This window comes from Vulpes lagopus, chromosome 6 (assembly GCF_018345385.1).
Source record: "Vulpes lagopus strain Blue_001 chromosome 6, ASM1834538v1, whole genome shotgun sequence".
In the NCBI taxonomy this organism is placed as follows: domain Eukaryota; kingdom Metazoa; phylum Chordata; class Mammalia; order Carnivora; family Canidae; genus Vulpes; species Vulpes lagopus.
Genome location: NC_054829.1, coordinates 38,477,150 through 38,501,330, shown reverse-complemented (window position 1 = coordinate 38,501,330; position 24,181 = coordinate 38,477,150). Strand labels below are relative to the sequence as shown.

At 41.2% G+C, this 24,181-nt stretch overlaps 1 protein-coding gene across 1 annotated transcript in view; it reads right to left on the bottom strand.

Annotated features, from left to right (window-relative positions):
• RTN1 (reticulon 1) overlaps positions 1 to 17,744 on the bottom strand; it is a 217,338-nt gene extending 199,594 nt beyond the window's left edge. Inside the window, exon 1 of the mRNA XM_041757743.1 lies at positions 17,392 to 17,744. Coding sequence (XP_041613677.1) covers positions 17,392 to 17,632 — 241 coding nt within the window. The 5' untranslated portion in view covers positions 17,633 to 17,744. The remainder of the gene's footprint in view (positions 1 to 17,391) is intronic.
• Between the last annotated feature and the right edge of the window lie 6,437 nt (positions 17,745 to 24,181).

The following is a 24,181-nucleotide window of genomic DNA, read 5'->3' as shown; positions in this document are numbered from 1 at the left end:
AGTTTTTATTGTAAAATCATGGAATCCTGAGACAAAAGGAATATAAAGAATATTTGAAGTAATCTAGTTCAACTTCCCTCTTGAAAATAAGCTTCCTTTTAAACATCCCTGAAAGGAAATCATGCAGTCTCTGCTCAAACCTTCCAGGGATGATGAACACCCCACTTCATGCTACATTTACTTCTGCACAGATCTAACTCCTGAACCCACAGACTGTTCCTGCCACAGGGAGAGACAGTAGCATACACAGGCAGGGCCAACAAGAGATGTGGAAAGCTGACATAGATTGCCCAACCTGACAGTCAGGAAGTGAGCCTAGGGCCTGAATATTATTTACAAATCCCATATGAAGACTTAACCAGGCCATCTTTGCAGGGGTACTTGAAATAATTTTTTTGCCAGGCCCAAATCTGTTTTCAAGCCCCATTTCTAGGATCCTCTTTCATCTCAAGTAAATGTCCAGATTTCAAAGGGTGAGAATTGAATGGAAAAGACTTGTCTTGCTACCCACAAACTAATGAAAGATATTAATTCAACATTATTCCTATTAATAGAAAATGAGGATCTAATCTGTAATGATCTGTACCTCAATGCCACTTCCCCTTTTTGAAGGCTGAGCTGCCAGGTGAGCTGCCAGGTGCTAAGGAGGAGCTGTTAATGACAATTGTGTCAAACTAATCTCCGTGCAAACTACTGCATTTTATTTTTATTATGTAAATTCTCAGGATAATTGAACACCTTATCAAGGGCATCCACTCAATTAATTTAAAAAACCTTAACAGAATTCATTTATCATCATTTTTAATCATAACTGCCAAGAATTCTTTCTCAAGTTAGCACTTTAGAGTTTTTAAAGAAATTCAAAGTGATAGGACATATGAAATTTTTTTACTGATTGTTCTTATAAATCATAAAACAGAAGAATTTACATTGTAATTTATTTAATAGGGGTCACATGAGTAATACATAAAAGATCCAAATCCTACTTCTAAATTCTTTCAACAGTCATTGATTCTGTGAACACTAAAAGCTTATGAAAATGTGCTATGGCCCCAATATGGTATGAAGACCTTTTTATGTAAGCAAAGAACAAAATAAATCATCAAAGGTTGAAATTCTGACACTACTATGTTTGATTCTCTGCTAGGGATTATAGACTATTGGAGACATAACATCTGCCTCAAGGAGCTTTCATCTAGAAAAGGAGAAAAAAACATTCATGTACTTGATACAGTATGAATAAGTACATATACATAAATCACATTGATGAAAGCGTGGGGAGGACCCCAAATCCTCAGGTGGCTATTTCAGCAGACCCCCACCCAAAGAATGTGGTTTAAAAAAACATTCCTGAAAATGCACATATATCATAACAGCTACGACTTGAACCCCAACATCTTGAACCCCATAACATTAGGCCTAGTGGGATCTCACTGGAAGACTCCTGTTCTATGTCTAATTTCTGGACCTAGCTAGAAGCAAGTAAAGGGACTTATGAAAATTAGTGGTCACCACCATTAATCAAATGACAGTGCAGTTTTCCGCTACTTACTCAATAGGCCACTGGATACTAAAGCTAACTTAAGAAGGTATATGAAATGTGTATCAGATGCTGCCTGAGTAGCCCAATGTGCTAATGCTAAATAAATGTTAACTTTCTTCACTTTGTTCTGTTTCCTCTCTTTTCCTTAACTACCCCCATTTCTCAGTCAAGGTATAAAGTACATTTTTATACTTAAGCATGGTAAAGGACAACCAGTTAACCCTCCAGTAGTGCTATCCAAACCACCACATTTGTAAATCTCAGAGCTAGTTGTGCAGATTAGAAAAGTTTACAAATAATCCCTTATTTCCGAGAGAAAACTGAGCTATTTTTTTCTCCATTTAGATAAAGCTAACATGACTCCTTTGGAATATCCCTAGTGGAAGAAGGAACATTTCAGCCCATAGGCCTGACTCAGCCCACTACTTTGATTTCATTCAGCCTTCAGGTAAGATAGCTCTGGGCAGCCCTGCACTGAACACCCCAAGCTTCTACTCCTGAGCCTCAGGGGCCTGCTGAGGTCAACTCACTTGGAAAGAAAAACCTCTCAAAGTTTAAGGATCTAAACAATTAAAAAAAAGCATATTGTAATTTTGGAGGAAACTAAGGTCAAGAACCCCATTTCTAGAATTTGGGAAAGCTGTTACCTATCTCTCTTTTGCTCATTTTTAAAATAAATCCATATATATTCCCCTACTTTCCCTCCCTGTTAATCTATTTGTGTCCATTCCAAGGGTCAAGCATTCTTCCTCCATCACCACCCTCCTCCCCATGCCTATCACCTCAGTTAGAGATGGGGCTTTGGCCTTTCTCAGAGTTGACATTTGTAAAATGAGGATCACTAGATAAATGACATCAGTGCTTTATCCATTCTAAAGCACTTAAGGGAGGTTACTGATGATTATGCAAATAAAAAATGCAATAGTTAATTAAAAACAATAATAAGAATGGCAAACATTTCTAAGGTCCTCACTAAGAGTCAAGTGTTACAAATATTTCATTGAACACTCAAACCACAATACCAGGTTGGCACTAAGAATTGTGCAAAGCAGATATGATGATAAGATTTTTTTTATCTTGCAAACATTTATTGTTTTACTATTTTTTAATGATTTATTTATTATTTGAGAAAGAGAAAGTGCAAGTGCATAGGGGAACAGAGAGGGAGGAGGGAGGAAGGGAGAGGGAAAGAGAGAATCTCAAGCAGATTCCCTACTGAGAGCAAAGCCCTGCTCAATCCCACAACCCTGAAATCATGATCTGAGCCTAAATCAAGAGTCAGATGCTTAACTGACTGAACCACCCAAGTGCCCCTGTTTTTATAATTTTAAAACAAGACTGGAATTAAATCCTTCCATATGACTAAGAAAATCAAATAAATTAAGTTCCATTTATCTCATCCACAGTCACCCACTGACTTCTTCTCCCCCCTGTAGGACAGGGCCCTTCATAGAAGAAAAGAAGTTCTATGCTCTTGTTTTCAACTGAAGTGCCAAGTTTCTCTTTTATGAACCGAAAATTATACTGCATGAGATTCATGATACAATGGAGCATTTCAGTATCAAATCAATATCTAAGAGACTTTTTCACACAATTGATCACAGGGAAACCCGATCATTACATGTTAAGTGATACAGTTAAAGGTTCACCTGGATGTCTCCTGGATGACAGAATGAATGGCGAGCTTTTTTGTTGGCAAACTGATGGAGACTTCATTTGGGAACCAATGTTCCTGGAAGTTATTATAATGCTTAGATATGTAGTGAGCACAAAGTGGAGTATTATACCTGAAAGGGGGGGGCACACAAATGGCCTGACAACCCACTGCAAACTCTTCCCTTCTAATACATGTCTACCTTCAAGACAGGATATCTCTGGGGCTCATTTCTCTAGAATGTACATTACCTCTCTCTAAAACAAGATTTTTGCAATTGTTCCACATTATTTATAGAAGTGAAACCGATTCCTCTGAGACTTCTGATAGGCAAACATCCAAATTATAAAATGCCTGGCCTTTAAAAGATTATGCAATTTCTAGGAACTGGTACTAGGTGTTTGTTCCTTTTCACAGTTCTGGTGAAATAAAATAGACTTCTCTAACACCATGGATTTTATTTAAAAAATAAACTCAAAATTTAATACTGGTAATGCAAACATGCTGGGTTGCAATTTACCCTTGTATTATCTATAATAAAAGGTTTGCTAAATTAATTGTAGGAGCCACTCCAAAATTTCCTGTATTATAGTGCTTTGGGGCTACAGGCTGGTTGGCAGCAGAGCCAGGTGACTTATTTTGAAGCTGGCTTTGTGCAGGGCACACCGTTTTTACTTTTATGATATATTCAGACACAAATAAAAGGAGTATAGCACACTGTACTTTACATAAAATTGAAAAAGTATCACTTGTCCACATCAGAGATTATTTGTTTATTTACTTCTTGTTGCATTGGATGGCTGGTGGGGATACTAGAGGGAGAAGTAAGATCTTCTCTTACCCCTTTCTCAAGCATCTCCTAATAATAGTAAAGGAATGTTGCCTTAAGTAAGAACAGGTTCCAAAAACTTCAGCAATGACTAAAGTGTACACAGAAGTGTACAACATCCACAAAAGCAGCAAATGAGCAAATGATACCTCATTTATCTGGACACTGAAGATTTACCTAGAGCCACCATTTAGCCCTGCCCACAGAGGTTGAGACCAGCTACTGGCTATCAGGAGAGCTGGAATCCAGAATGACATCTATAAGTCCACACTCTCTCCCACTTCACCATAGCCGGTGTAGAAAGAGCATGGCTTGGTAATCTTTTGAGAGATACAAATTCAGCTACAGCATAGTCTAGAAAATAATGAAACAGCATTTATGGAATGCAGACTTTTTCCTTAATACAAACTGTTCTTCCTCATAGTCTGGCTATACTGCTATTCTATGGCATTTATTTTTATATTCTGGTTATTTTTATATTCTGGTATTTTTATATTCCATCATCACCTACTCATACCTAGTACGTATTTGTACATACACACACATCTAGAGAGTGCTTACTAAATATTTGTTGAATAAATAAATTCACTAAGATTTTATTGAATTGTAAAACTAGTGCCCTTTTATAAACAGTGATCTATCTATATGAGATTTTCTGGAATTCTTGATTTCTAAGAGTTGGAAAGTTACTCAATTCCTCTATCCACAAAAGGCCTCTGAAAAACTCCAGAATTGGTATGCAAAATGGTGTTTATAAGTGCATTTTCCTGGGAAGGGATTACAAAGCTCTCATCAGACTCTCCCATGGGAGTCTGTGAACCTGAAAAGATAAAAAATTACTAATCCAGTGTATCCTCTCTATCTATATAGATGACCAGCCCACCTATGCTTACATACCTCCAATGACAAGAAACTCAAGCAGTCCTGGCTACTTTCATATTTCACAGCTTCGCTTCTGATTGACCACTGCTCCATCTTCCAGAGTCAAACAGAACACATTCAGTCCCTATGCCACTTGATAGTTCTTCATGTATTTTTAGATAGCCTTCATAACCCATCCTTATCTTCTCTTGTGCAGGCTGCAAATCCTCATTTCTTTCAACCAGAGTTAAGGCTTCTGTTTAACTGCACCATCTCCATTCTGACACTCTTAATGCACTTGGGACCTCACCCAGCCACACAGGTGGTCAGCACCTCCCCAACAGCACATCCCACCTGCACCCCAGCCAAAAGCACATAGTTCTGCTAAACAGAGACTAACCATCACCTTGATGGCAGCTCATTCACCCCACTGACTTACAGTTAACTTCTAGCCAACTAAGACTCCCCATTTTTTTTCTTTATATGTGTCCCAGTTTCCCCCATGACCCTCCCACTCTGTTTTTTAATAGTTAGTTTGAGGATCCTACTGCAACATTTTACAACTGTCCCAAAATTCCACTTTTAAATGTAACTGTTTCTTTCAGCTGAGGTTCCTACAGAGGACTCTCAATCCAAATTTTAGCTACCGTCCCCCTCACCCAGCCTCTCTCACTCTAGTTCAGATAGGCTTTCACACAGGGTGATGCCTCATGAGCCCACAACTTGTACTACACAGATCATAAAATAGATGTTGCATAAGAAAAGCCTAAAATAGGCAAGGGTGGGTTAATTAAGAGCACAGACTCAGAGTCCAATCTCAGTGCTGCCACTTACTGCCTGACTTTAGGCAGTCACGTAACCCCTCCCCATCTCTCCTTACTCATCTGTAAAATGGGATGGATTACTACACCTTCATTGGGAGGTCATAACAGTGAAATGTAAAGAGCTTAGAATACACTGTATGTGCTACAGACGTGCTTGTTAAATAAATACTTTAGCTAATACGTGTACATATTTAGTTACCTAAGTACTAGACAGTCAGAAACCAGTAAGTATTGCAAATGTAGAAAAAAGCTCAAGGACTTAAAATAGTACTGCTAGGTTCTTCTCCCTACAGCCCACATCTCAGCCAACACAGCTTAGACTTTATGCACTAAGCAAACCCGAGGCATACACCTCTAAGTCTGTTCTCACTGTGGTTTGTCCACATCAATGCTTGAGGGACATCGGAGAAAGGGAACAAGGCCCAGAACCCACATCTGTGCTGCACAGTGGAGGGTTTCATTACTCCTTCACTTGTACTTGCAGTCTGTTTTCTCTCTGCCATTCAGATTGCTGGTTTCTGTTGTTTACCTGCAAGTTCACAGATTCTTCCCTCTATCCTTTCCGTGTTACCATTGAGTTCATCCGTTGAATTTTTGTGGGTTTTTCTATCCAATTCTTTCAGTTATTGTATTTGTCAGTCTTAAAATTTCCCTTTGGTTCTTCGCTCTTCCATGTATTTTTTCATCACGGAAACTTTCTATTTCCTTACTGGGACTTTTTCCATTTTATTACTCATTTCAAGTGAGTTCATAACAGCTTATGGAAGCCTTTTTCTGATGGCTGCGTTAAAATCCTTGTCATATAATCGCAACATCTGTGTCATCTTTGTCTTGATTATCCCTTGTCATTTAAATTCAGATCTTCTTGGGTTTTGGTATGACCAGTGATTTTCAATTAAAGTCTGGACATCTGGGGTGTTTTCTTATGAGGCTACAGATTTTATTTAAGTGCCACAGTAATGAGGAAGAAGAATGCTGCCTTATTACTACTGGGGCAGGGGTTGGGGGCAAGGCTAGGGATGGAGTTCAGGTTCTCCACTCAGTCTCATTACCAGAGAGCAGTGTTAAAACGCCTGTCTCTCCTCTCAGCATCCCCTGACACACACTAGCTGGCTGGCCTATTAAGTCCAAAGCCTTCCTCTGCTGGGTAGAAGTCCAGGCTTCCCACATGGTCTCCATTGGGATTGTTGGGGTGCCTCTTACAGCTTCACAGGATGGAAGTCTAGGCTCCCCACATGGATTTTGCTGGTGGGACAGGGATGGGTGCAAGCAGTTTATTTTGTGGTGTTTGGTTGGAGCTGAGAAGTTTTGTCAAAAAGTTATGTCTTGCTAAGCTGTTCCCTTCCTGGTCTTCTGGCTGGAGAGAACAGGCTTTCTTGCAGGTGCTTTTTGTCTGTGCCCATCGGCATTTCTCAGTTGCTGGCTTCTCATGTACCCAGTCTGAGCTATATGAGGGAAAAAGAAAACTCAGAGAATTCACCGCTGTGTTCTTCCTCAGGTCCCATGGTCCCTAGTAAGTCTGCCTTCTTCTCTCCACTTTTCAGAGTCTTCTTATGTTTATTTTATATGCAGTGTTCAGGAGGTTAGGCTATACTTAGCAGGGGGAATAAAGAAAAGTGCATTTGCTCCATCTTTCCAGAGGCATTAGTCTATTTATAAACGACTTTAACCTACAGGGCCATAAGAGTAGCCTGCAGATACCCACAAGACCACAGGACCAGTTGATTTAATCTTGCCCTCTGAGCAAGAGGTGGGGGGTAGGTAATGGCAAGAGCTGGTTTTCACTGTTATACCCTCTTTGGTGAGAAAAACAGCCTCTTCCAGGCCAACTCTCATGCAAACCTAGGATAGCTTCCTACCTTTATTGCCCTTCCATCTGCTGTCTGCACTCACTCCAGCTGTCCTCCCTGGGCACCCTTCAGCCCTGCTCTGGTCACAGATCACTCAAAAGGACATGAACAATGGAGCAGGTCACCATCCCAACTGCACTTCTTGTAGCCAAAATGTCTTCCGATGCACTCCACCAGAACAGACTTCTCCCCACCCCCATTCTTCTGTGCTCTCCTGACACTCCCTGCTGAGATTTGGCTGAGGTCCAGGTAAGCACAGCAAGCATTTTCTATTAAAAAGCCTAAGGCTAAGGTAGCATGTCTGTTTCTCCGTCTTTGTTCTCCTAGACCTCTCCTCTGCATTCTGACAAGGCCGACCAGGCTTCCTATTAATAGCACCTTACAGATAATTAGTTATTTGCAATTTGCATTTGCCTCCCCACGTTACTTCATTTGATCTTCATGACAGCTCAGTGAGATAGCCAGGACAACAGTTTCATACCCATCTTATAAATGAAGAAACTGAGATGTAAAGTAGATTTGCCCACATTGGCATGATATTAGGTGCCAAAGCCAAGATGAAATAAATCTCTCAGGGCCACCTGGATGGCTCAGCCAGTTAGGTGTCTGACTCTGGATTTTGGCTCAGGTCATGATCTCGGGGTCTGGGGATTGAGCCCCATATTGGGTTCCCCATTCAGTGGGGAGTCTGTTCCTCTCCCTCTGCCTCTCCTCCTGCTTGTGTTTTTTCTCTCTCTGAAATAATTAAAGCTTTAAAAAAAATCTGCTTTCTCAGTCAGAGCTCATTCTACACCATGCCATCTTGGCTTCCATGAAACTTTAATGACGAGAGTAATTACCATTTGATTGCCAGACCCTCTACAAGAGCTAGTACCATATACACTACTATAGAATCTGAGGCTCGGGGAGGTTCAAAAACTTGCCTAATGCCACTCAGCTAGTAAGAGGCAAGGAGCTCTTGCTCTGGTCTTGGCCCTTTATTCTTCCCATACAACATACTCTATTTCAAAAATCAAATTTATTTTATGACTTCTCTTGCAACCTTCTAAATCTATATCAATAATCCAGTTTTCATCTTTAAAATCCACTCCTTTATTTTCAGTGCCAAGTGGAGATTTCTACTCAAGGGTCTGACTATCATCCTATCAAGCCCCATGTGACTAAAAATGAATCCAGTATCCTCACATCTCTAACTAGTTCCCCCTCCCTACACCTCTAGAACATCAATATCCCCCCAACCATTGGACACAGAACTCTAGAGCTGTCTTTTATCCTTTTCCTCACACCCCACATCCTGTCAGTCACAAAGTCCTATTGAATATTTCAGGGAAGCCCCTCACCATTCTTCCCATGGCTATTTATTCAAGGCCCTGACACTGATAGTGGGTCAGCCTTCCCCACTAAGTTCATCTTCTGCGCTACTGTCCTCCTTAACACAGCTTTATAATATTACTTCCCCCACCCAGAAACCTTCAAAGGTCCCAAAAGCCACATACAAAGAATCTAGTCCTGGGAGTAGTTTTCAAGCCCCCTAGAATCTATTTCCCCTCATCCAGATGGACAGGTTAAACCAGCCTACTCATTGGTCATCCCCAAGTTGTCACCCATGTTTCTCACCTCACCCAATCTTTCAGCTCACTTCCGCTCATTCCTATTCTTGTCTATCCTTTAGATATAAGTCACACTCCACCTCTTTCAAAAGACCAGGTACTCTGGGATCCATAAAATCATGAAATTGGCATAGTATTTAGAGCTCGTACCATCCATCGAAGCAGCAAGCTGGACTCTGACTTCTTTACCTTTATTTTGTGTGAAATGGTCTTATCTCCCATCTAGACAGTAAGCTCAGAAGAATGGGAAAAAGGGAAGATAGCTCATGTTCCTCTATTCCCCACAGTTCCTAGCAAAATGCCAAGCATAAGGAGGAAATTCAATAAATTGGTGCTTCCTGAAGTTTTAATATGCATCTAGCAGGCTGGTTTCCTAGTTTGAAGTCTGTGGATTACCTCATGTGATCTTGAAGCAGACAGTCTCCAGACCACATTTTGAGAAGCCCTGATTTTTCAGGATCAGTTGCAAAATTCATGCCAAAGATAGATGTGACATTGGTTTTCGTTCTTATGCTCATCAACTAGATCAGCAATAACTTGAACACACATGATTTTTTGTTATCCAAGAGTTGTTTTTTTGAAAATGCATAAAGATTTGCCTTGCCTAAAACAAAATTCTAGGTATTTTGGAAGATGATATATTCAACAAATTCCCCACATTCAAGAAGCAAGAATTTGGTCTATAACTGGTTTTATAAGAATCTCATGCAGTATATGAATTAGAAAATCCATTTAGGGATCAGAGATGAAAATAAGAATACGGAACTGTTCCAGTTAAAAATGTAATTCATTAGGAAGCCCAGCAGACATGGTTTTACAATGAATAATCTCATATAAATTTACAGATAGTGAGGCAGAGGACTAAGGAGAGATTCAGATGATGCCTTTAGCACTACAGAATTATGTAATGAATTCCCCAAACATTTTAGAATATGTTGAATATTTATAGAATTAGATATGTTACCAAAATATGAAAAAGATAGTTCAGGAAAATAAATAAATAAAAAATGCTTGCAAATATGATGCTTCTCATTTAGGTTAATAATCCCCAAGTGGGGGAACCCTGGGTGGCGCAGTGGTTTAGCGCCTGCCTTTGGCCCAGGGCGCGATCCTGGGGACCCGGGATCGAATCCCACGTCGGGCTCCCGGTGCATGGAGCCTGCTTCTCCCTCTGTCTGTGTCTCTGCCTCTCTCTCTCTCTCTCTCTCTCTGTGACTATCATAAATAAATAAAAATTTAAAAAAAAGATTAATAATCCCCAAGTGGAATAACATTGTATAGTTCTTTTTTAAAAATTGTGTAGTTCTTGGGGGATCCCTGGGTGGCGCAGCGGTTTGGCGCCTGCCTTTGGCCCAGGGCGTGATCCTGGAGACCCGGGATCGAATCCCACATCAGGCTCCCGGTGCATGGAGCCTGCTTCTCCCTCTGCCTGTGTCTCTGCCTCTCTCTCTCTCTCTGTGACTATCATAAATAAATAAAAAAATTAAAAAAAAAATTTTATAAAAAAAATTGTGTAGTTCTTAAATATGTTACATTATGGAGTTTTTCTTGACAATGGAGAACTAGAGAATTTCAAGGAGGCCACAATTTTGTGGAGAGTGCATTTTAGGTAGTCAGTTTGAAGTTAACTATGGTTTTTGTGATGGACTCTGTTTCTGATATCATTAGTACACTTTTCACTTTTGAGAAATACGTCCATGTTAACAACCACAGCATAAAGTTAGGCACATTGTTTTCTCTTAGGAAGGTATGAAGATCTTAGTATAACTAATACCTTCCTTTCAAAGTTTCCACCAATAAACAACTACCTCACTTTTGTTTGAATGTCAGTAATTGACAGGCAACCTACCTCTTTTCCAGGTAGTTTTAGTTAGTAGACCTTTCTCTTTCACTAAGTAGGAATCTGCTTCTCTAATTTATCCACCATCCCAATTCTGCCCTGTGAAATCATACGAGTCATGTGTCTGCTTCAAAAGAGAGCTTCTGGTATTCAGATTCAGCATTCAGATCTCGTTTAATTCTTCCTTTCTTGTGGCTAAAAATTATTGACTTCTTCAGCCATTTCTCAAGTGGCATTTTTTTCTAGAAGCCTCATCAGTCTGGTCACCCTTTTCTCAACCTTTTTTAATTCATTAGTGTCTCTCACAGCATGGTATCCATTGTTTAGTACAAGACTCCAAATCTACCTAGAACAAAATCTAGAGGAATTATTACCTCATATAATGTGTACCCAAGACTTTGTATTAATACTATCTAAAATTACATAAGAGATTTTAGTAATTTCACCATACCACTAGCTCATATTTAATTACAACCCTCAAAGTTCCCATCCGCCACAATGAACTATTTTAAGTTGCAGCTCCTACGTTCTGTACATATTAAGTAGAGTCTGCAGAACCTCAGGTCAGGACTTCACATGTATAATTTTACAGGACACTGTCTTCCATCTCCCTTGAAAAACTCCTAGCTTTGAAGCCCAGGCCATTGTGTCCTTTCCTTTTTTTTTTTTTTTTTTTTTTTTAAGATTTTACCCATTTATTCATGAGAGACACACAGAGAAAGAGAGGCAGAGACACAGGCAGAGGGAGAAGCAGGCTCCACACAGAGAACCCAACGTGGGACTCGATCCCGGGTCTGCAGGATCACAGGGTTGAAGGCAGCGCTAAACCACTGAGCTACCGGGATTGCTCCACTGTGTCCTTTCCTAAAGATGTCAGCACCAAGTTCACTGTCTCTCCCCAATCCCTGCCATGGTTCTTTGTGATTTCAGTCATCATACTCCTGCCCTTGCCATTTTTCTGGACTCCACTCCTCCAAAGACCTTGTCTTCCATTCCAGCTCTGTTTCCTGCTTCCCTCAATAACTATACTCCCTTCTTAATCTCTGTCTCAAACACCCACTCTGGAAGCACTACCTCTTATCCTTTCAGTTCCCTTACTTGGGAATCCCCGTCCCATCTGTTCTTCCACCCTACCAGCACATACAAACCATTTATATCATCTTCTCACTGTGGATCATCCCCTTTTTATCTCCTTTCCTCCTCTCCAAATTCCACAGCCCATCTAACCCATCAGTACCCTCCCTGCCATACACACAGTTCACCTCCAAGGCCCCTCTCTTCCTGTCATACTCACTGAAAAAAAAAAAAAAAAAAACAGTCCAACCATCCACCTACTCCAAACCGATGCCCAGGCTGCTGAACGTGACTGAAAAAAAAAAAAAAGAAAAAAGAGAGAGAGAGAGAGAGAGAAAGAGAGATAACATATATGTAACTGGTCTCATGTCAAGCTCATGACCACTGAGCCTTAGAACTGCTCAGAATTCCCAGTTTCCACTAGTCCTTTCAGCCTGCCATTCTAGCAACAATTTTATACTTTCTTCCCTCCTCTCAAACTTCCAACTCCACTCCCTTCTTAGCTCTGCTCTTGACCTGGCTTCCTAGTTCACTGAAAATAGAAACAGCTGCAAGAGAACCACTACTTGAGCCCGGCCCCACCCCATGCCTGGGCCCCACTCCCCTGTCTTCCCTCCAGTTATAGCCACAAACTGTCCTTAAGTCCATCTAGCATCATCCCTCTGCTGTGCCCTGGATCCATTCCCCTCACCGATTCAGTGGCAGGAAATGCACTCTCTCTCTTTCCTACACTGTCCATCTTTCCACCCCTACTGAATCATTTGTATTGCTTTACAAATGTGCTTTAAAATCCCCCAGTAAAAAAATAAAACCTTCCCTTCCCTTGCTCCCAACCCCACAGATTGATAGATATGCAGATATATAGATTTTTGTTTTCCCACAGCTGTGTGGCCTGAGAAAGTTGTGCTTGTGTGTATTTATCCTGTGTTGACCTCAGAAACTTGTGCTCATGCCCTTGTGCTCATGTGGTTAGATTATTATAATGCCCTCCTAGTCAAGCTTCCAGTGATGTCTTATGAATAAGGAAAATGAAAAATGACACCAAAGGAACCACTTCATTTAACTGAATACTAAAGTGAAACAGAGGGATCCCTGGGTGGCGCAGTGGTTTGGCGCCTGCCTTTGGCCCAGGGCGCGATCCTGGAGACCCGGGATCGAATCCCACATCAGGCTCCCGGTGCATGGAGCCTGCTTCTCCCTCTGCCTGTGTCTCTACCTCTCTCTCTTTCTCTCTGTATGACTATCATAAATAAATAAAAAAAAAAATTTAAAAAAAAAAAAAACTCATTTAAAGTGAAACAGAAAGATGTACATACATATTCAAGGAAACTATGACCTGTATTTAGCACAGACACTTACAAAAAGAAGGCATCCAATGAATGTTTACTGAGTTGAATTGAATGGCAATAGTTTCTCACTTTACAGATAATACAAACTTTCTGGAACCCTCACTATTCAGGATACAGTATAATGAGCAAGAAAATCCACAACTAGTCTCCAAACCTGCAGAATCAGAAGTAGATGAACACCCTAGAAAAGAGACGGGAGGCAAGAAGGCCTTATCAATGTATTTTTAGGGTAGGTGTTTCTGAATTTTAACTTAAGCTGATTTGAATTCCCTACATGAAAGGATATATACCATACTTTCTGCCAAAAATGTTATTGATTATAACCAGAGGCTATGTCCAGAGAAATAAATTACTTTGGAAACTCTATTCTTCTCATACATTCTGCAAAATATTGTAAAAGTAGTGTTCCTACTCATTCCAACACATTTCTCAAAAGATGAAAGAAAACAGAAAATTGAAATTTACACCTTCTGAAGGGGATTGCTGGGAATGTCTCCAAAAAAAAAAAAAAAATGTACACACATCATTCAAACACATCCACAAGTTAAGAGATTCAATCCAGCCTCCATATGAATTTTAGGTTCCACTGAATTTCAGTGATTCAGTAATGTATATGGTATAATTTATTATACTAAGCAGAATAAACACAGGATATACAAATATTCTGAAGTTATTTCAATCATGATAGATAATTTATAGTTTTTTCAAAAGAGTATCACATTCAACTTTTGAAAAATAAAAATTTATGAGCATTGTGGCCCAAATAAAGATTTCTTTCTCTCTCCAATCATCCAGAAATTTAAGTCAAATTATCTATAAGTTAGTATTAAAGAAGCAAATCATACCAATTTCTCTGGGCCATTCTCCCTTCTGCTCTTCATTTTGCCTTGCACACATAAAACAGTCAATGAGTTAATTTCCAAAGTGACCATGAGTTAACTTCTCACCACTGCATTTTGTTCAAATGTTCTATTTTAAATTCTTCCTTTAAACAATGGGCCATTCTTCTATCCTTGTGTTATTGTATGCTCCCTTTGAATAGTTTCCAGGAATAAAATAACTGATCATGAAAAAACAAAACAGTTGCTCTTACCATCCTTTGTATGAAGTTATTAGATGATGGCACTGATTCATGATTTAACAACTCTAACATGTTGTGGCCTACACATGGTGTATTAAATGTTCCCTTGGCAATAGACATCATTTTGCATGCCCATTGTCAATTTTAAACATGAAAAATTGCAGCTTTAAAAGAAAGTGTTACTTTTTATTAAGAACTTTTCCAATCCACAAAATGGACAGAAGTAGTGAGAATACCTGAAAATACAGTGCAGTTTTAATGATGTTTAAGCATATATTCATTGCAGGACCATTACTAAGAAATATTTTTGGAAATGTTCCTTTAGGAGCTCTAATTACCATCAATGTATAAAAATAAAAACAGAATTTCTGTCCAGATGGCACGATTAGTGCTGTTTTTCAGAAAGAAAAGCTTTTAAAATATCAATATCTGTCTTACGCTTTATAATTCTATCTGAAAAAGAAACAAAATCTGTTTACAGTGCGTCATGCTCAAAATCCAAGCTACTTCTTAGTTTGAGTCTCAAAGAGCACCATTCTTTAAAAAAAAAAAAAAAAAGTAAATCAGTGTATTTAATAGGCTCCCTCTGGATTTTGTCTCTGATAAAGTTAAAGATGCACCTCCTGACTTTGCTTATAGCAATAAAACTGCCACAATAACTGACAAGGAAGCTACAAAATCTGAGTCAGCCTCTGTTCATATTTTTCGAAACCCAGCTATTTATTTAGATATCATTTCCAGCATCTAGGTCTCTAATAGAAACCTCTCCAGTATAAGAAATATAAAACATGTAGATTTAAAATAGTAAATAATCAACAACTATATGAGACATTCCTTCAAGCAGCAATAATAAAATAAAAATGTCCTCTATGAATATGCAAAATATATGCTCCTTTCCCTCCCTTCATCCCCTTCCCATCCAAACTTAGCATGATCATGTTCCATTTTACTAGCGTATTTGTTGTTTAAGACAGGAAACCTCCAACACATTCAACAAAGTAAAATATTTCTATAATTTCCCATATTAATAACAATAACAATGTTAAAAATTCCAAATGGCTACTTTGTGACAAGAGAGGTTTTAAATAGTTTATATATAACAACTCATTTTAGTGCATAGTATGCTACTGAACACAGGGCACCAGCTTCCTTTCTCAGGTTCTCCTAACCTTTGTGACACCAGTGGGAGTATTCGTAAAGAAATAATTGACTTTGATGATGGTGGATAAAGGTTCTGAACTGTGAGCTACAAAAAACAGTAATGGTAAACCACCAAAAAATCGTACCTCCCTTTGTTTATTATCTTCTTCCATCTTTCTTTGCAATTATACTGAGTTTTGTTTTCATTTAGATGAAGTTGAGAGGCTGGGCAACAATTCTTAGTCTTAAATCCTTCCCACCCTCACCCCCTCATATAATAATTAATATATGACAAATGGGCTTTTCTTCCTTGGAGTTTTCTTTTCTCTCTCTCTCTCTCTCTCTCTCTCTCTCTCTCTTTTTCTGGTTATGGTCCCAATTTTTTCTCATCCCACCAGAATGTTGAAATGTTTTACTTAATGCATTCCCCAAACCTGCTTTCCTCAGCTCAAATGTTTTGTACTAGACCAGAGTTAAGACTACCTAACGCACTCCACATGACCCCTTAAGAGAGAAGGTGGCTTAAGAAAGGGGTTCCCCTAAATCAGCTGCCGAGAACAGCAGGCAGTCCCACCCCCTTTCTCTCTCCCGGAAGCCCCCACTACCCCAGATCCTCGAGGACTACAGCTACACAACCCCCATCCCACTACAGCAAAGCTTTTGCAGAAAACAACACAACAGGGCCCCCTCAAACCCTCTGTCTGGAAACACTGGGCCCCCCGGGCCGGCAGCCCCTCCCCAAAGCTCCCCTCCCGCATCCTTCGGCCTGGATGCTCCGAGGCCCTCCCTGGTCCCAGCTGGGCACCCGCGCGCTCCGGGCTTGGCTTGAAGAGGGGGAATCCGGCTAAGAGTGACCGAAATGAAGGCAATTTCCAAATGCCCGGGGTTTCGGGGTGGGGGTGTTCGGGCTGCCGGTAAGCTGTGCCTCGTTCGCTCACCACCACCACTCAAGCCCCCTCACGCCGCAGCCAGGCCGGCAGCTCTTACTGGTTCCAAGTTTCAATGCTCCCTGCAAGATGGGGACATCTGGGCAGCTCCGGGCGGGGGCAGCCACAACTCCCAATCCTCTCGCAAAGCTGCCGCTCCGGAACGAGACACGCACACCTTGCGATTTCTGCTCTCGGCGGCAGAGACGGGGAGGTGGGAACGGGAGGGGGCGCTGGGAGGGAGCAGGGTGTGGCGACGTGTGGAGCCAAGGGGCAAGGGAGACTTCCAGCCACATCCGTGCCCCGGCCCCAGCGGGATCCAGCCGCGGCCCGCCCGCCCGGCGCTTTGTTGTCTGCGTCCCCTGGAGCCCGCGCGCACGCCGAGCGCAAACACGCCCCAAAAAATCACCGCAACTGGCCGAGCGGGCCCTACAGCCCCAACCCCTCGGCGGAGGGAAGAAACTTGTCGGCGGGCGCGCCTGCAGCCGGGGTGCCGCGGCTTGCCTCCGAGGACAATCTGCAAAGCCGAGGTAACAACGATAATAAAATAAGATGAATCAGTAGTATCGTGTCTTCTTCCGAGCCTCTGGAGGTGAAAATAAATAAATAAATAAATAAAATGTAAAGATCCTGTTTTCTACCAGTCCGCCAATATTTACAGTCGCCCGTGGCGAAGCGGGCCGAGAGGTTGGTGCTCAAGGTAGAGAGCGCGGGCGAGGTGCGGAGCCGAGGTGCGGGGAAGGGGGCCGGCTGGGGGGGGGGGGACCCGGGTCCCCGACGCCATTTGCGGGGCAGCTGCGCCCGCCTTACCTGTGGATGCAGTTTCCATGGCAACGGGCGGCGGCCGGGCGGGGCCCGAGTCCAGTTCCCGCGGCGCCGCTTCCCCGGCCCCGGCGCCCAACCCCCGGCCGGGCTCCCCCGCCTGCGGCGCCGGCTTGGCCCCCGTCGCCGTCAGCGCTTCGTCCTCCCCCTCCCCCCGGTCCCCGAGCCACTGGGACCCGGAGCCTGCCAGCGGCAGCAGCTCGTCTCGGGGATCCGGCGGCGCGGCCATGGCTGGCGGTGCCCCCCGCTCCACCGGCGCGGCCGAGGCGGTCTGGCGGGGCCAAGGTGCGGTGGCTGCGCGGCCCCCGCCGGGACCCGCGGCTCGGGGATGCTGCGCTGTCAGCGCCGCCGCCGCCGCCGCCGCCGCCGCTGCAACTCCGGCCGAGCTGCCGGCTGCCGCTCTCGCAGCCTCAGCTCCTCCTCCTCCCCCTCCTCTTCCTCCCGGCCCCGCCGCGGCCGCCGCTGGCGCTCCTCCTCCTCCTCCGGCCGCCGCCGCTTCGCTGCTCCCAAGCCTGCCACACGCAGGTGGAAATAGCCTGACCCCCCCCCCCCCCGGCCTCCCGCGGCCCGCGGCGGCCCCGGCCTGCGGCTACCGACGAGGGCATCTGCCGAGAGCACGCGAACCTTCCTCCCGTTAGGCTGAGAACCTACGGAGAAGGTCAGCAGGGAGAAGCAGCTCCGAGCCGAGCCGCCCTCCCAACTCCCGAAGTTGAGCCCGGGACCGGGGTCTTGGGAGCCGGGCCACGGAGGGAGGCTTAGAGACCTCAAGGCCACGGCTCTCAGGGTGCCCAGTATCCGCTGTGGAGGGGCCGTGGGTCCGCGCGGGGAAGGCTGAAGAAGGGTGTTGGCAGGAGCCAGGGAGCTGCAACCGCGAGGTTAACTGCCGCGTCCTTAAAAACAGTTGTTTCCAGAACAGGGCTGAGAATAGTGGAGTACGGGAAAGAACCACCCGGACAGCCTCGGAGACGAGCTTATACCTACCAGACCTCATCCGGACCAGCACCGAAAGCAAATACGATGTCACTAGGCAGGACAAAAAGCCAAAGCCCTATACATGATAAGCTGTCTGTGCAGTCTATTTTATTTGAAATGTGGACATTTCAGGCACCATGCTGCTGCTGCTGCTCCTGCTTCTTCTTTTTTTTTTTCCCCCTTATGGCTGTCTCTGACAAAGTGCAAGATACTTGAAAGATAAACCCGACTCAGAGAAGTTGGCTTAAAAACGTATGATTCCCATATCTTGACCCATCTTTTCTTTTTTTTAATTTATGATAGAGAGAGAGAGAGAGAGAGAGAGAGAGGCAGAGACATAGGCAGAGGGAGAAGCAGGCTCCATGCACCGGGAGCCCGACGTGGGATTCGATCCCAGGTCTCCAGGATCGCGCCCTGGGCCAAAGGCAGGCGCCAAACCGCTGCGCCACCCAGGGATCCCCTTGACCCATCTTTTCAAACAAGACTTCTGCGTTATTTGTTCTTTAATCGTCTATAAACTGACGTGGTTGGAAAAATAAATAAATTTCGGGCCCATACATAGTAGAAGAATGGGCGTATCCATCACTCTTTCTGTAGAAAAGGTGGGGCATGAAGTTGAACGACTTGGGCTTTGTGAGACTGCTAAGCCACCCGAGGCCTAGCCAGGGTCTCATACCTGTTGATTTTTATATTCAAAGGCCAACTTCAGCACTATGCAGATGCTTCTCAGAAATGCTGAAACTTAAAAGCCTAAGTTCTGTCCAACCCTTTGTTCTTCTAGTACACTAATGTTCAAAAGACATCTAGTGATAATAAATTAGAGAAAATGTATTCACTCAATAGACAATAAATATGGCCTAACAGTGCCGGATGTCCCTGGAGATAAGATGATGGCCAAAAGCTTACATTACTGGTATCTTCAGAAACTATCATGGACGTGTTCCTATCTTGATTATGGTGACAGCTTCACAGGTGTATACATATTGTGAAATTTAATGTATATTTTACCTCAATAAAGCTATAAAAAAAATCATCCCTTCCAACAACAACCACCAAAAAAATTCTTGGTTATCATGAATCATCATGGTTTTTGAAATCTTTCCATGGGAAAAGCAAGCTTGCTTAAGAAATCTTTAAAGATGAAAAGCTATTCCACTGCTATCTTTCCATGGAGCTTAATCCTGTTGTGTAATCAAAGGACACTTGTGAGATTTTTTTCAAATCTATTGGTTAGAGTTCCTTGAAGCAGTATAAATACTAGATGGGAACCTCTAATTTCATTGCTGTTAACATACCAAGAACACAGTAAACTCTAACGATATAACATTTAAGTGGTTATGGATGGATACTGGATATTTGAGAATTGTTATGGTAAGGGAGTTAAATACAGAATTATACAGTGTATATTATTTTGTTTGCCTGAGAAACACTAATGAAAATCATAATTAAAAAACTAGAATAACTATGCAAACCTCTTAACTTCCTCATGACTGAACAGATAAGGAATTTGGGAATAGAATTCTAGTTATTTTCCATATTTCATCAGATGCTGATCAATACTTTAATTGAGAATGTGTGGAGGAAATAGCCAGTTAAGTGTATTTAGATTTTACTTGTTAGAGGAAATAGAAAACTTCCATTTTCATTTCCAATTTAATTGAAATTCCATTTTGATAAATGATTCTATTTTGCTCTGCTGAAAAGAGATGCATTCACTGCTTCAGTATTAGCAATTTTCTTTTTTTTAAGATTTTATTTATTCATGAGAGAGAGAGAGAGAGGCAGAGACACAGGCAAAGGGAGAAGCAGGCTCCATGCACGGAGCCTGATGTGAGACTCGATCCCGGGACTCCAGGATCAGGCCCTGGGCTGAAGACGGCGCTAAACCGCTGAGCCCCCCGGGCTGCCTAGTTTTAGCAATTTTCATAACTATCTTTATTTTTTAGATTCTACCTCTGGATATATATAAAAAATTGTCTATTTGGGTGAAAAAAATTGCAGGTTTGTGCTCTGGTTCGAAATTACCTATATTTATCCACGTTATTTTATATTTGTACTCCTGTGTACTGACTAAGCTTGACTAATTTGAAGATTTATGGGCATAACACACAATCAACTGTGGAATTCCAGGGCTTCGTGGTTGCTCCAAGTTATGAATTGTTCTAACTTGCTTTGGAGACAAAAAATAATAAGGCAGGCACTTTTAAAGAATTCTTAGCAAGGAGAGTTGAGACAAAAGAACTGTCAGGTTTTGTCTTCAAAAACAAAGCTATTGTTTTTTGGAAAAGAAGTTTTTGTTCATTATTTCAAAAGAAGGAATCTGGTGAGGAACACTTATTTAACGCTTAGCTTCTTAACTTAGACAAAACCTTATATCATGGGGAAAGGGGGTATAGAGACATGCAAAACAAGCACCCCAAGTAACAAACTTTAACCAAGATGAAGTCCTTTCCAGCTTCAGTATTAAAGTTACGTAAGAGTTCTGTGTCTCAGTTTCCTCAATTGTAATCTGGTTATTTTAATAGTATCTTCTGTATAGGGTTTGGGGGAGCACCAAATGGGTTGACGTAAGTAGGTATATAATTAAGGTATAATAGTACATGTCAGATTATTTCCAGAAAATGGCTTCTAATGGTAAAAGTTCTGCATGCATTTTTATATTTGCAAAAATCAGAGTCAAAGCCAAAGAATCAAGACATTTCAAACAAATTTGAAGGCGTTTAAAACAAATGAGAAACATTACCCTTTATTGAATGACTATTGGTCTGCTTCTACTTGTAAATCCTATAATTCTGAAAGGTAAACCTTACATAAAGATAAATATACTGCAAAGGCTCTTTTAAATAGTTGAGTCACACACACACACACACACACACACACACACATCTCAATTTGGAATAGCCTATATCAAGAGTGGCAAATAGAATTTATTGGTTGATAGTAATGAATGCTTGGGGCACTGTCCTGAGAGTCTTGGGCTATGTTCATTCAGTAGAAAAAAGTGCCTACAAGGATAAGCAATAGCTACACACAGGTAAGTAAAAGAGATGTGACAAAATATGCCAAGTATTTGCTTTCTCTGGCTTATATATGTTTCTCAGCACCCAAGCAAGCCAAGGTTGTACTTTTGAAACTTTTTGGGAAAGAATGCAACTGTAAAATCACTCCCATTGACTTAGTAAGATAAAGTGTTTGACTCAAGATGAAATTCATTCTGCAGCTTCAAATTTTTCTGAAATCCATGTGTTGTGGAGTTGGTTCAAAACTTATTTTGTCTATAGCATCCAGTTCATTTTGCCATGTGGTTTTTACTCTACTACATTGGGTAGAAGCTCTTGAATTTTATATGGAAAAGAGTCCTCCATTTCTTCTGTAGTGAAAGAATATTTAGATTGAAACAAATTTATAGAGACCACAGGCTGGTGCACAAGACAGCTGTGTTTTCTCCAGGAGACCACCACAACACTCACAAATGTCTCACAACACATTTAGAACACACCAGGCTCCTTCTGTCCATAGGGAGTAGCTGCTGTTACTTATGCTGCCACTCAAGGGGATAAAGCATAGATGTTCCTAATGTCTTCCAGTAGGGAAGAAAAGAAGAGAACTGATCACTTTTCACTAACCCAGCTTTGGTTTTCTTATAGAATTTGTGCATTTGAGCAAAACTGCAAAGATTTGTTATTTCTTTGAGCAAAAACATGAATTAGGATATCTGTAACATGAATTCTCCATGCTTTGGACTCACAAAACACCTTTTTAAAAAGATTAATTCATGAGACACAGAGAGAGAGAGGCAGAGACATAGGCAGAGGGAGAAGCAGGCTCCATGCAGGAAGCCTGATGTGGAACTTGATCCTGGGACTCCAGGATCACACCCTGAGCCAAAGGCAGACGCTTAACTGCTGAGCCACCCAGGCATCCCACAAAACATCTTTTAAGATATTCTGAATGTGAGGAAGGAAGCAAAATATACATGATGGAAGTAAATTGCCTTTGAATAGTTCTTTGCATTTTGCAAACAGATCTCATTGAATACACACACATGCATACTTTTAATTTTCAAATTCTGGTGAGAGATATGGTATCTCACAGTAAGTTTTTATTTACTTGATGATCAATGAATTAGAAGACTTAAAATGTCCTTCTTGGTAATTTGTATTTATTTGTTTTAATAGCGTTATTGAGATAATTTGCATTGTTGTATGCACAATAAATTTAAAGTGTCTAATTCAATGATTTTAAGTATAGTCACGTAGTTGTGCAACCATCACCACAATCAATTGTATGACATTTTCATATCTCCAAAAAGAAACTTCATTCCCATTAGCAGTCACTCTTCACCTTCACATCCCAAATCCGGTCCTAGGCAATCACTAATCTACTTTCTAACTCTATAACTTTACCGATTCTGGATACTCCATATGAGTGGAGTCATATAATGTGTGCCCTTTTGTGACTGGCTTCCTTTCCTTAGCATAATGTTTTCAAGGTCCACCTGTGTTATAGTACATATCAGTACTTCACTGCTTTTTCTTGTATGGATTCTCCATTGTATGGATATACTGTAATTTCTTTAACCACTCATCACTTGATAGACATTTAGGTTGTTTCTCCTTTTGGGCTATTACGAATAAATCTGCTATAACTATTTGTGCACAGGATTTTTGAAAGTACATTTTCTTTTATCTTGCATATATACTTAGGATTAGAATTGCTGGGTCATATAGGGTCTCTGTGTTTCATTGTTGAGGAACTGTCAGATTTCTGGAGAATTGGTTTCCAAATTAACTGCACCATTTAAAAATCCTGTTGGCAGAATATGAGGGTTTCAATTTGCCCACATTGTTGTCAGCACTTGTCATTATCTGCCTTTTTTATTACAGTAATCCTAGTGGGTGTGAAGTAATATCATATTGTAGTTTTGATTTGTATTTCCCTGATAGCTAATGATGTTCAGCATCTTTTCATGTGCTTATTGGCCACTTGTATATCTTCTGTATAGAAATGTCTATTCAATCCTATGCTTATTTTTAAATTGGGTTATTTGTCTTTTATTATTTAGTTGTAGAAATTCTTTGTAATTCTGGATACAAGTCTTTTATCAGATATATGATTTGCAAATTTTTTCTCCTATTCTATGGATTGTCTTTTTACTTTCTTGATAGTGTCCTTTGCAGCTCAAATGTGTTTAATTTTTATGAAGTCAAATTCATCTACTTTACCTTTTGTTGCTTGTGGTTTTGGTGTCCTATCTAAGAAAGCATTGCCTAATTCCAAGTCAAAAGATTTACAACTAACTTCTTCTAAGAGTTTCATAGTTTTACATTTTATATTTACACCTTTGGTCCATTTTGAGTTAATTTTTATATATAATGTGGGTAATTTATCTTTCTTATTTTGTGAATTGCTTTTTGTGTCCAGTCCAATTGCCTTTTCCAATCAGGGGTTTTTTTTTTTTCTTAAATATTTTTAAATGTCATTTATGTTGCAGATATTTGTCATATTTTATTGTTTAGGGATGGTGAGAAAACCAAAGTTCTGAAAAACCTTCGGAGATTTCTTCAAAGTCACATGGCTAAAGCAGCTGTTACTTAAGTCTAAGTCTTTTGACTCTAGGACTTAAGTTCTCCAAATTTAAAGTCCTGACATAATAAAATCAAATTTTCACTTTGTATGTACTATGCCATTGACAAGATCCTGGCCCAGCAGAGCTCAATATAGACCACAGAGGTATTCAAGGTTAGGAATCACAGACTACATCCAAAGTATTCCAAATTTAAAGCAAAATCATTGGAATCAAGAC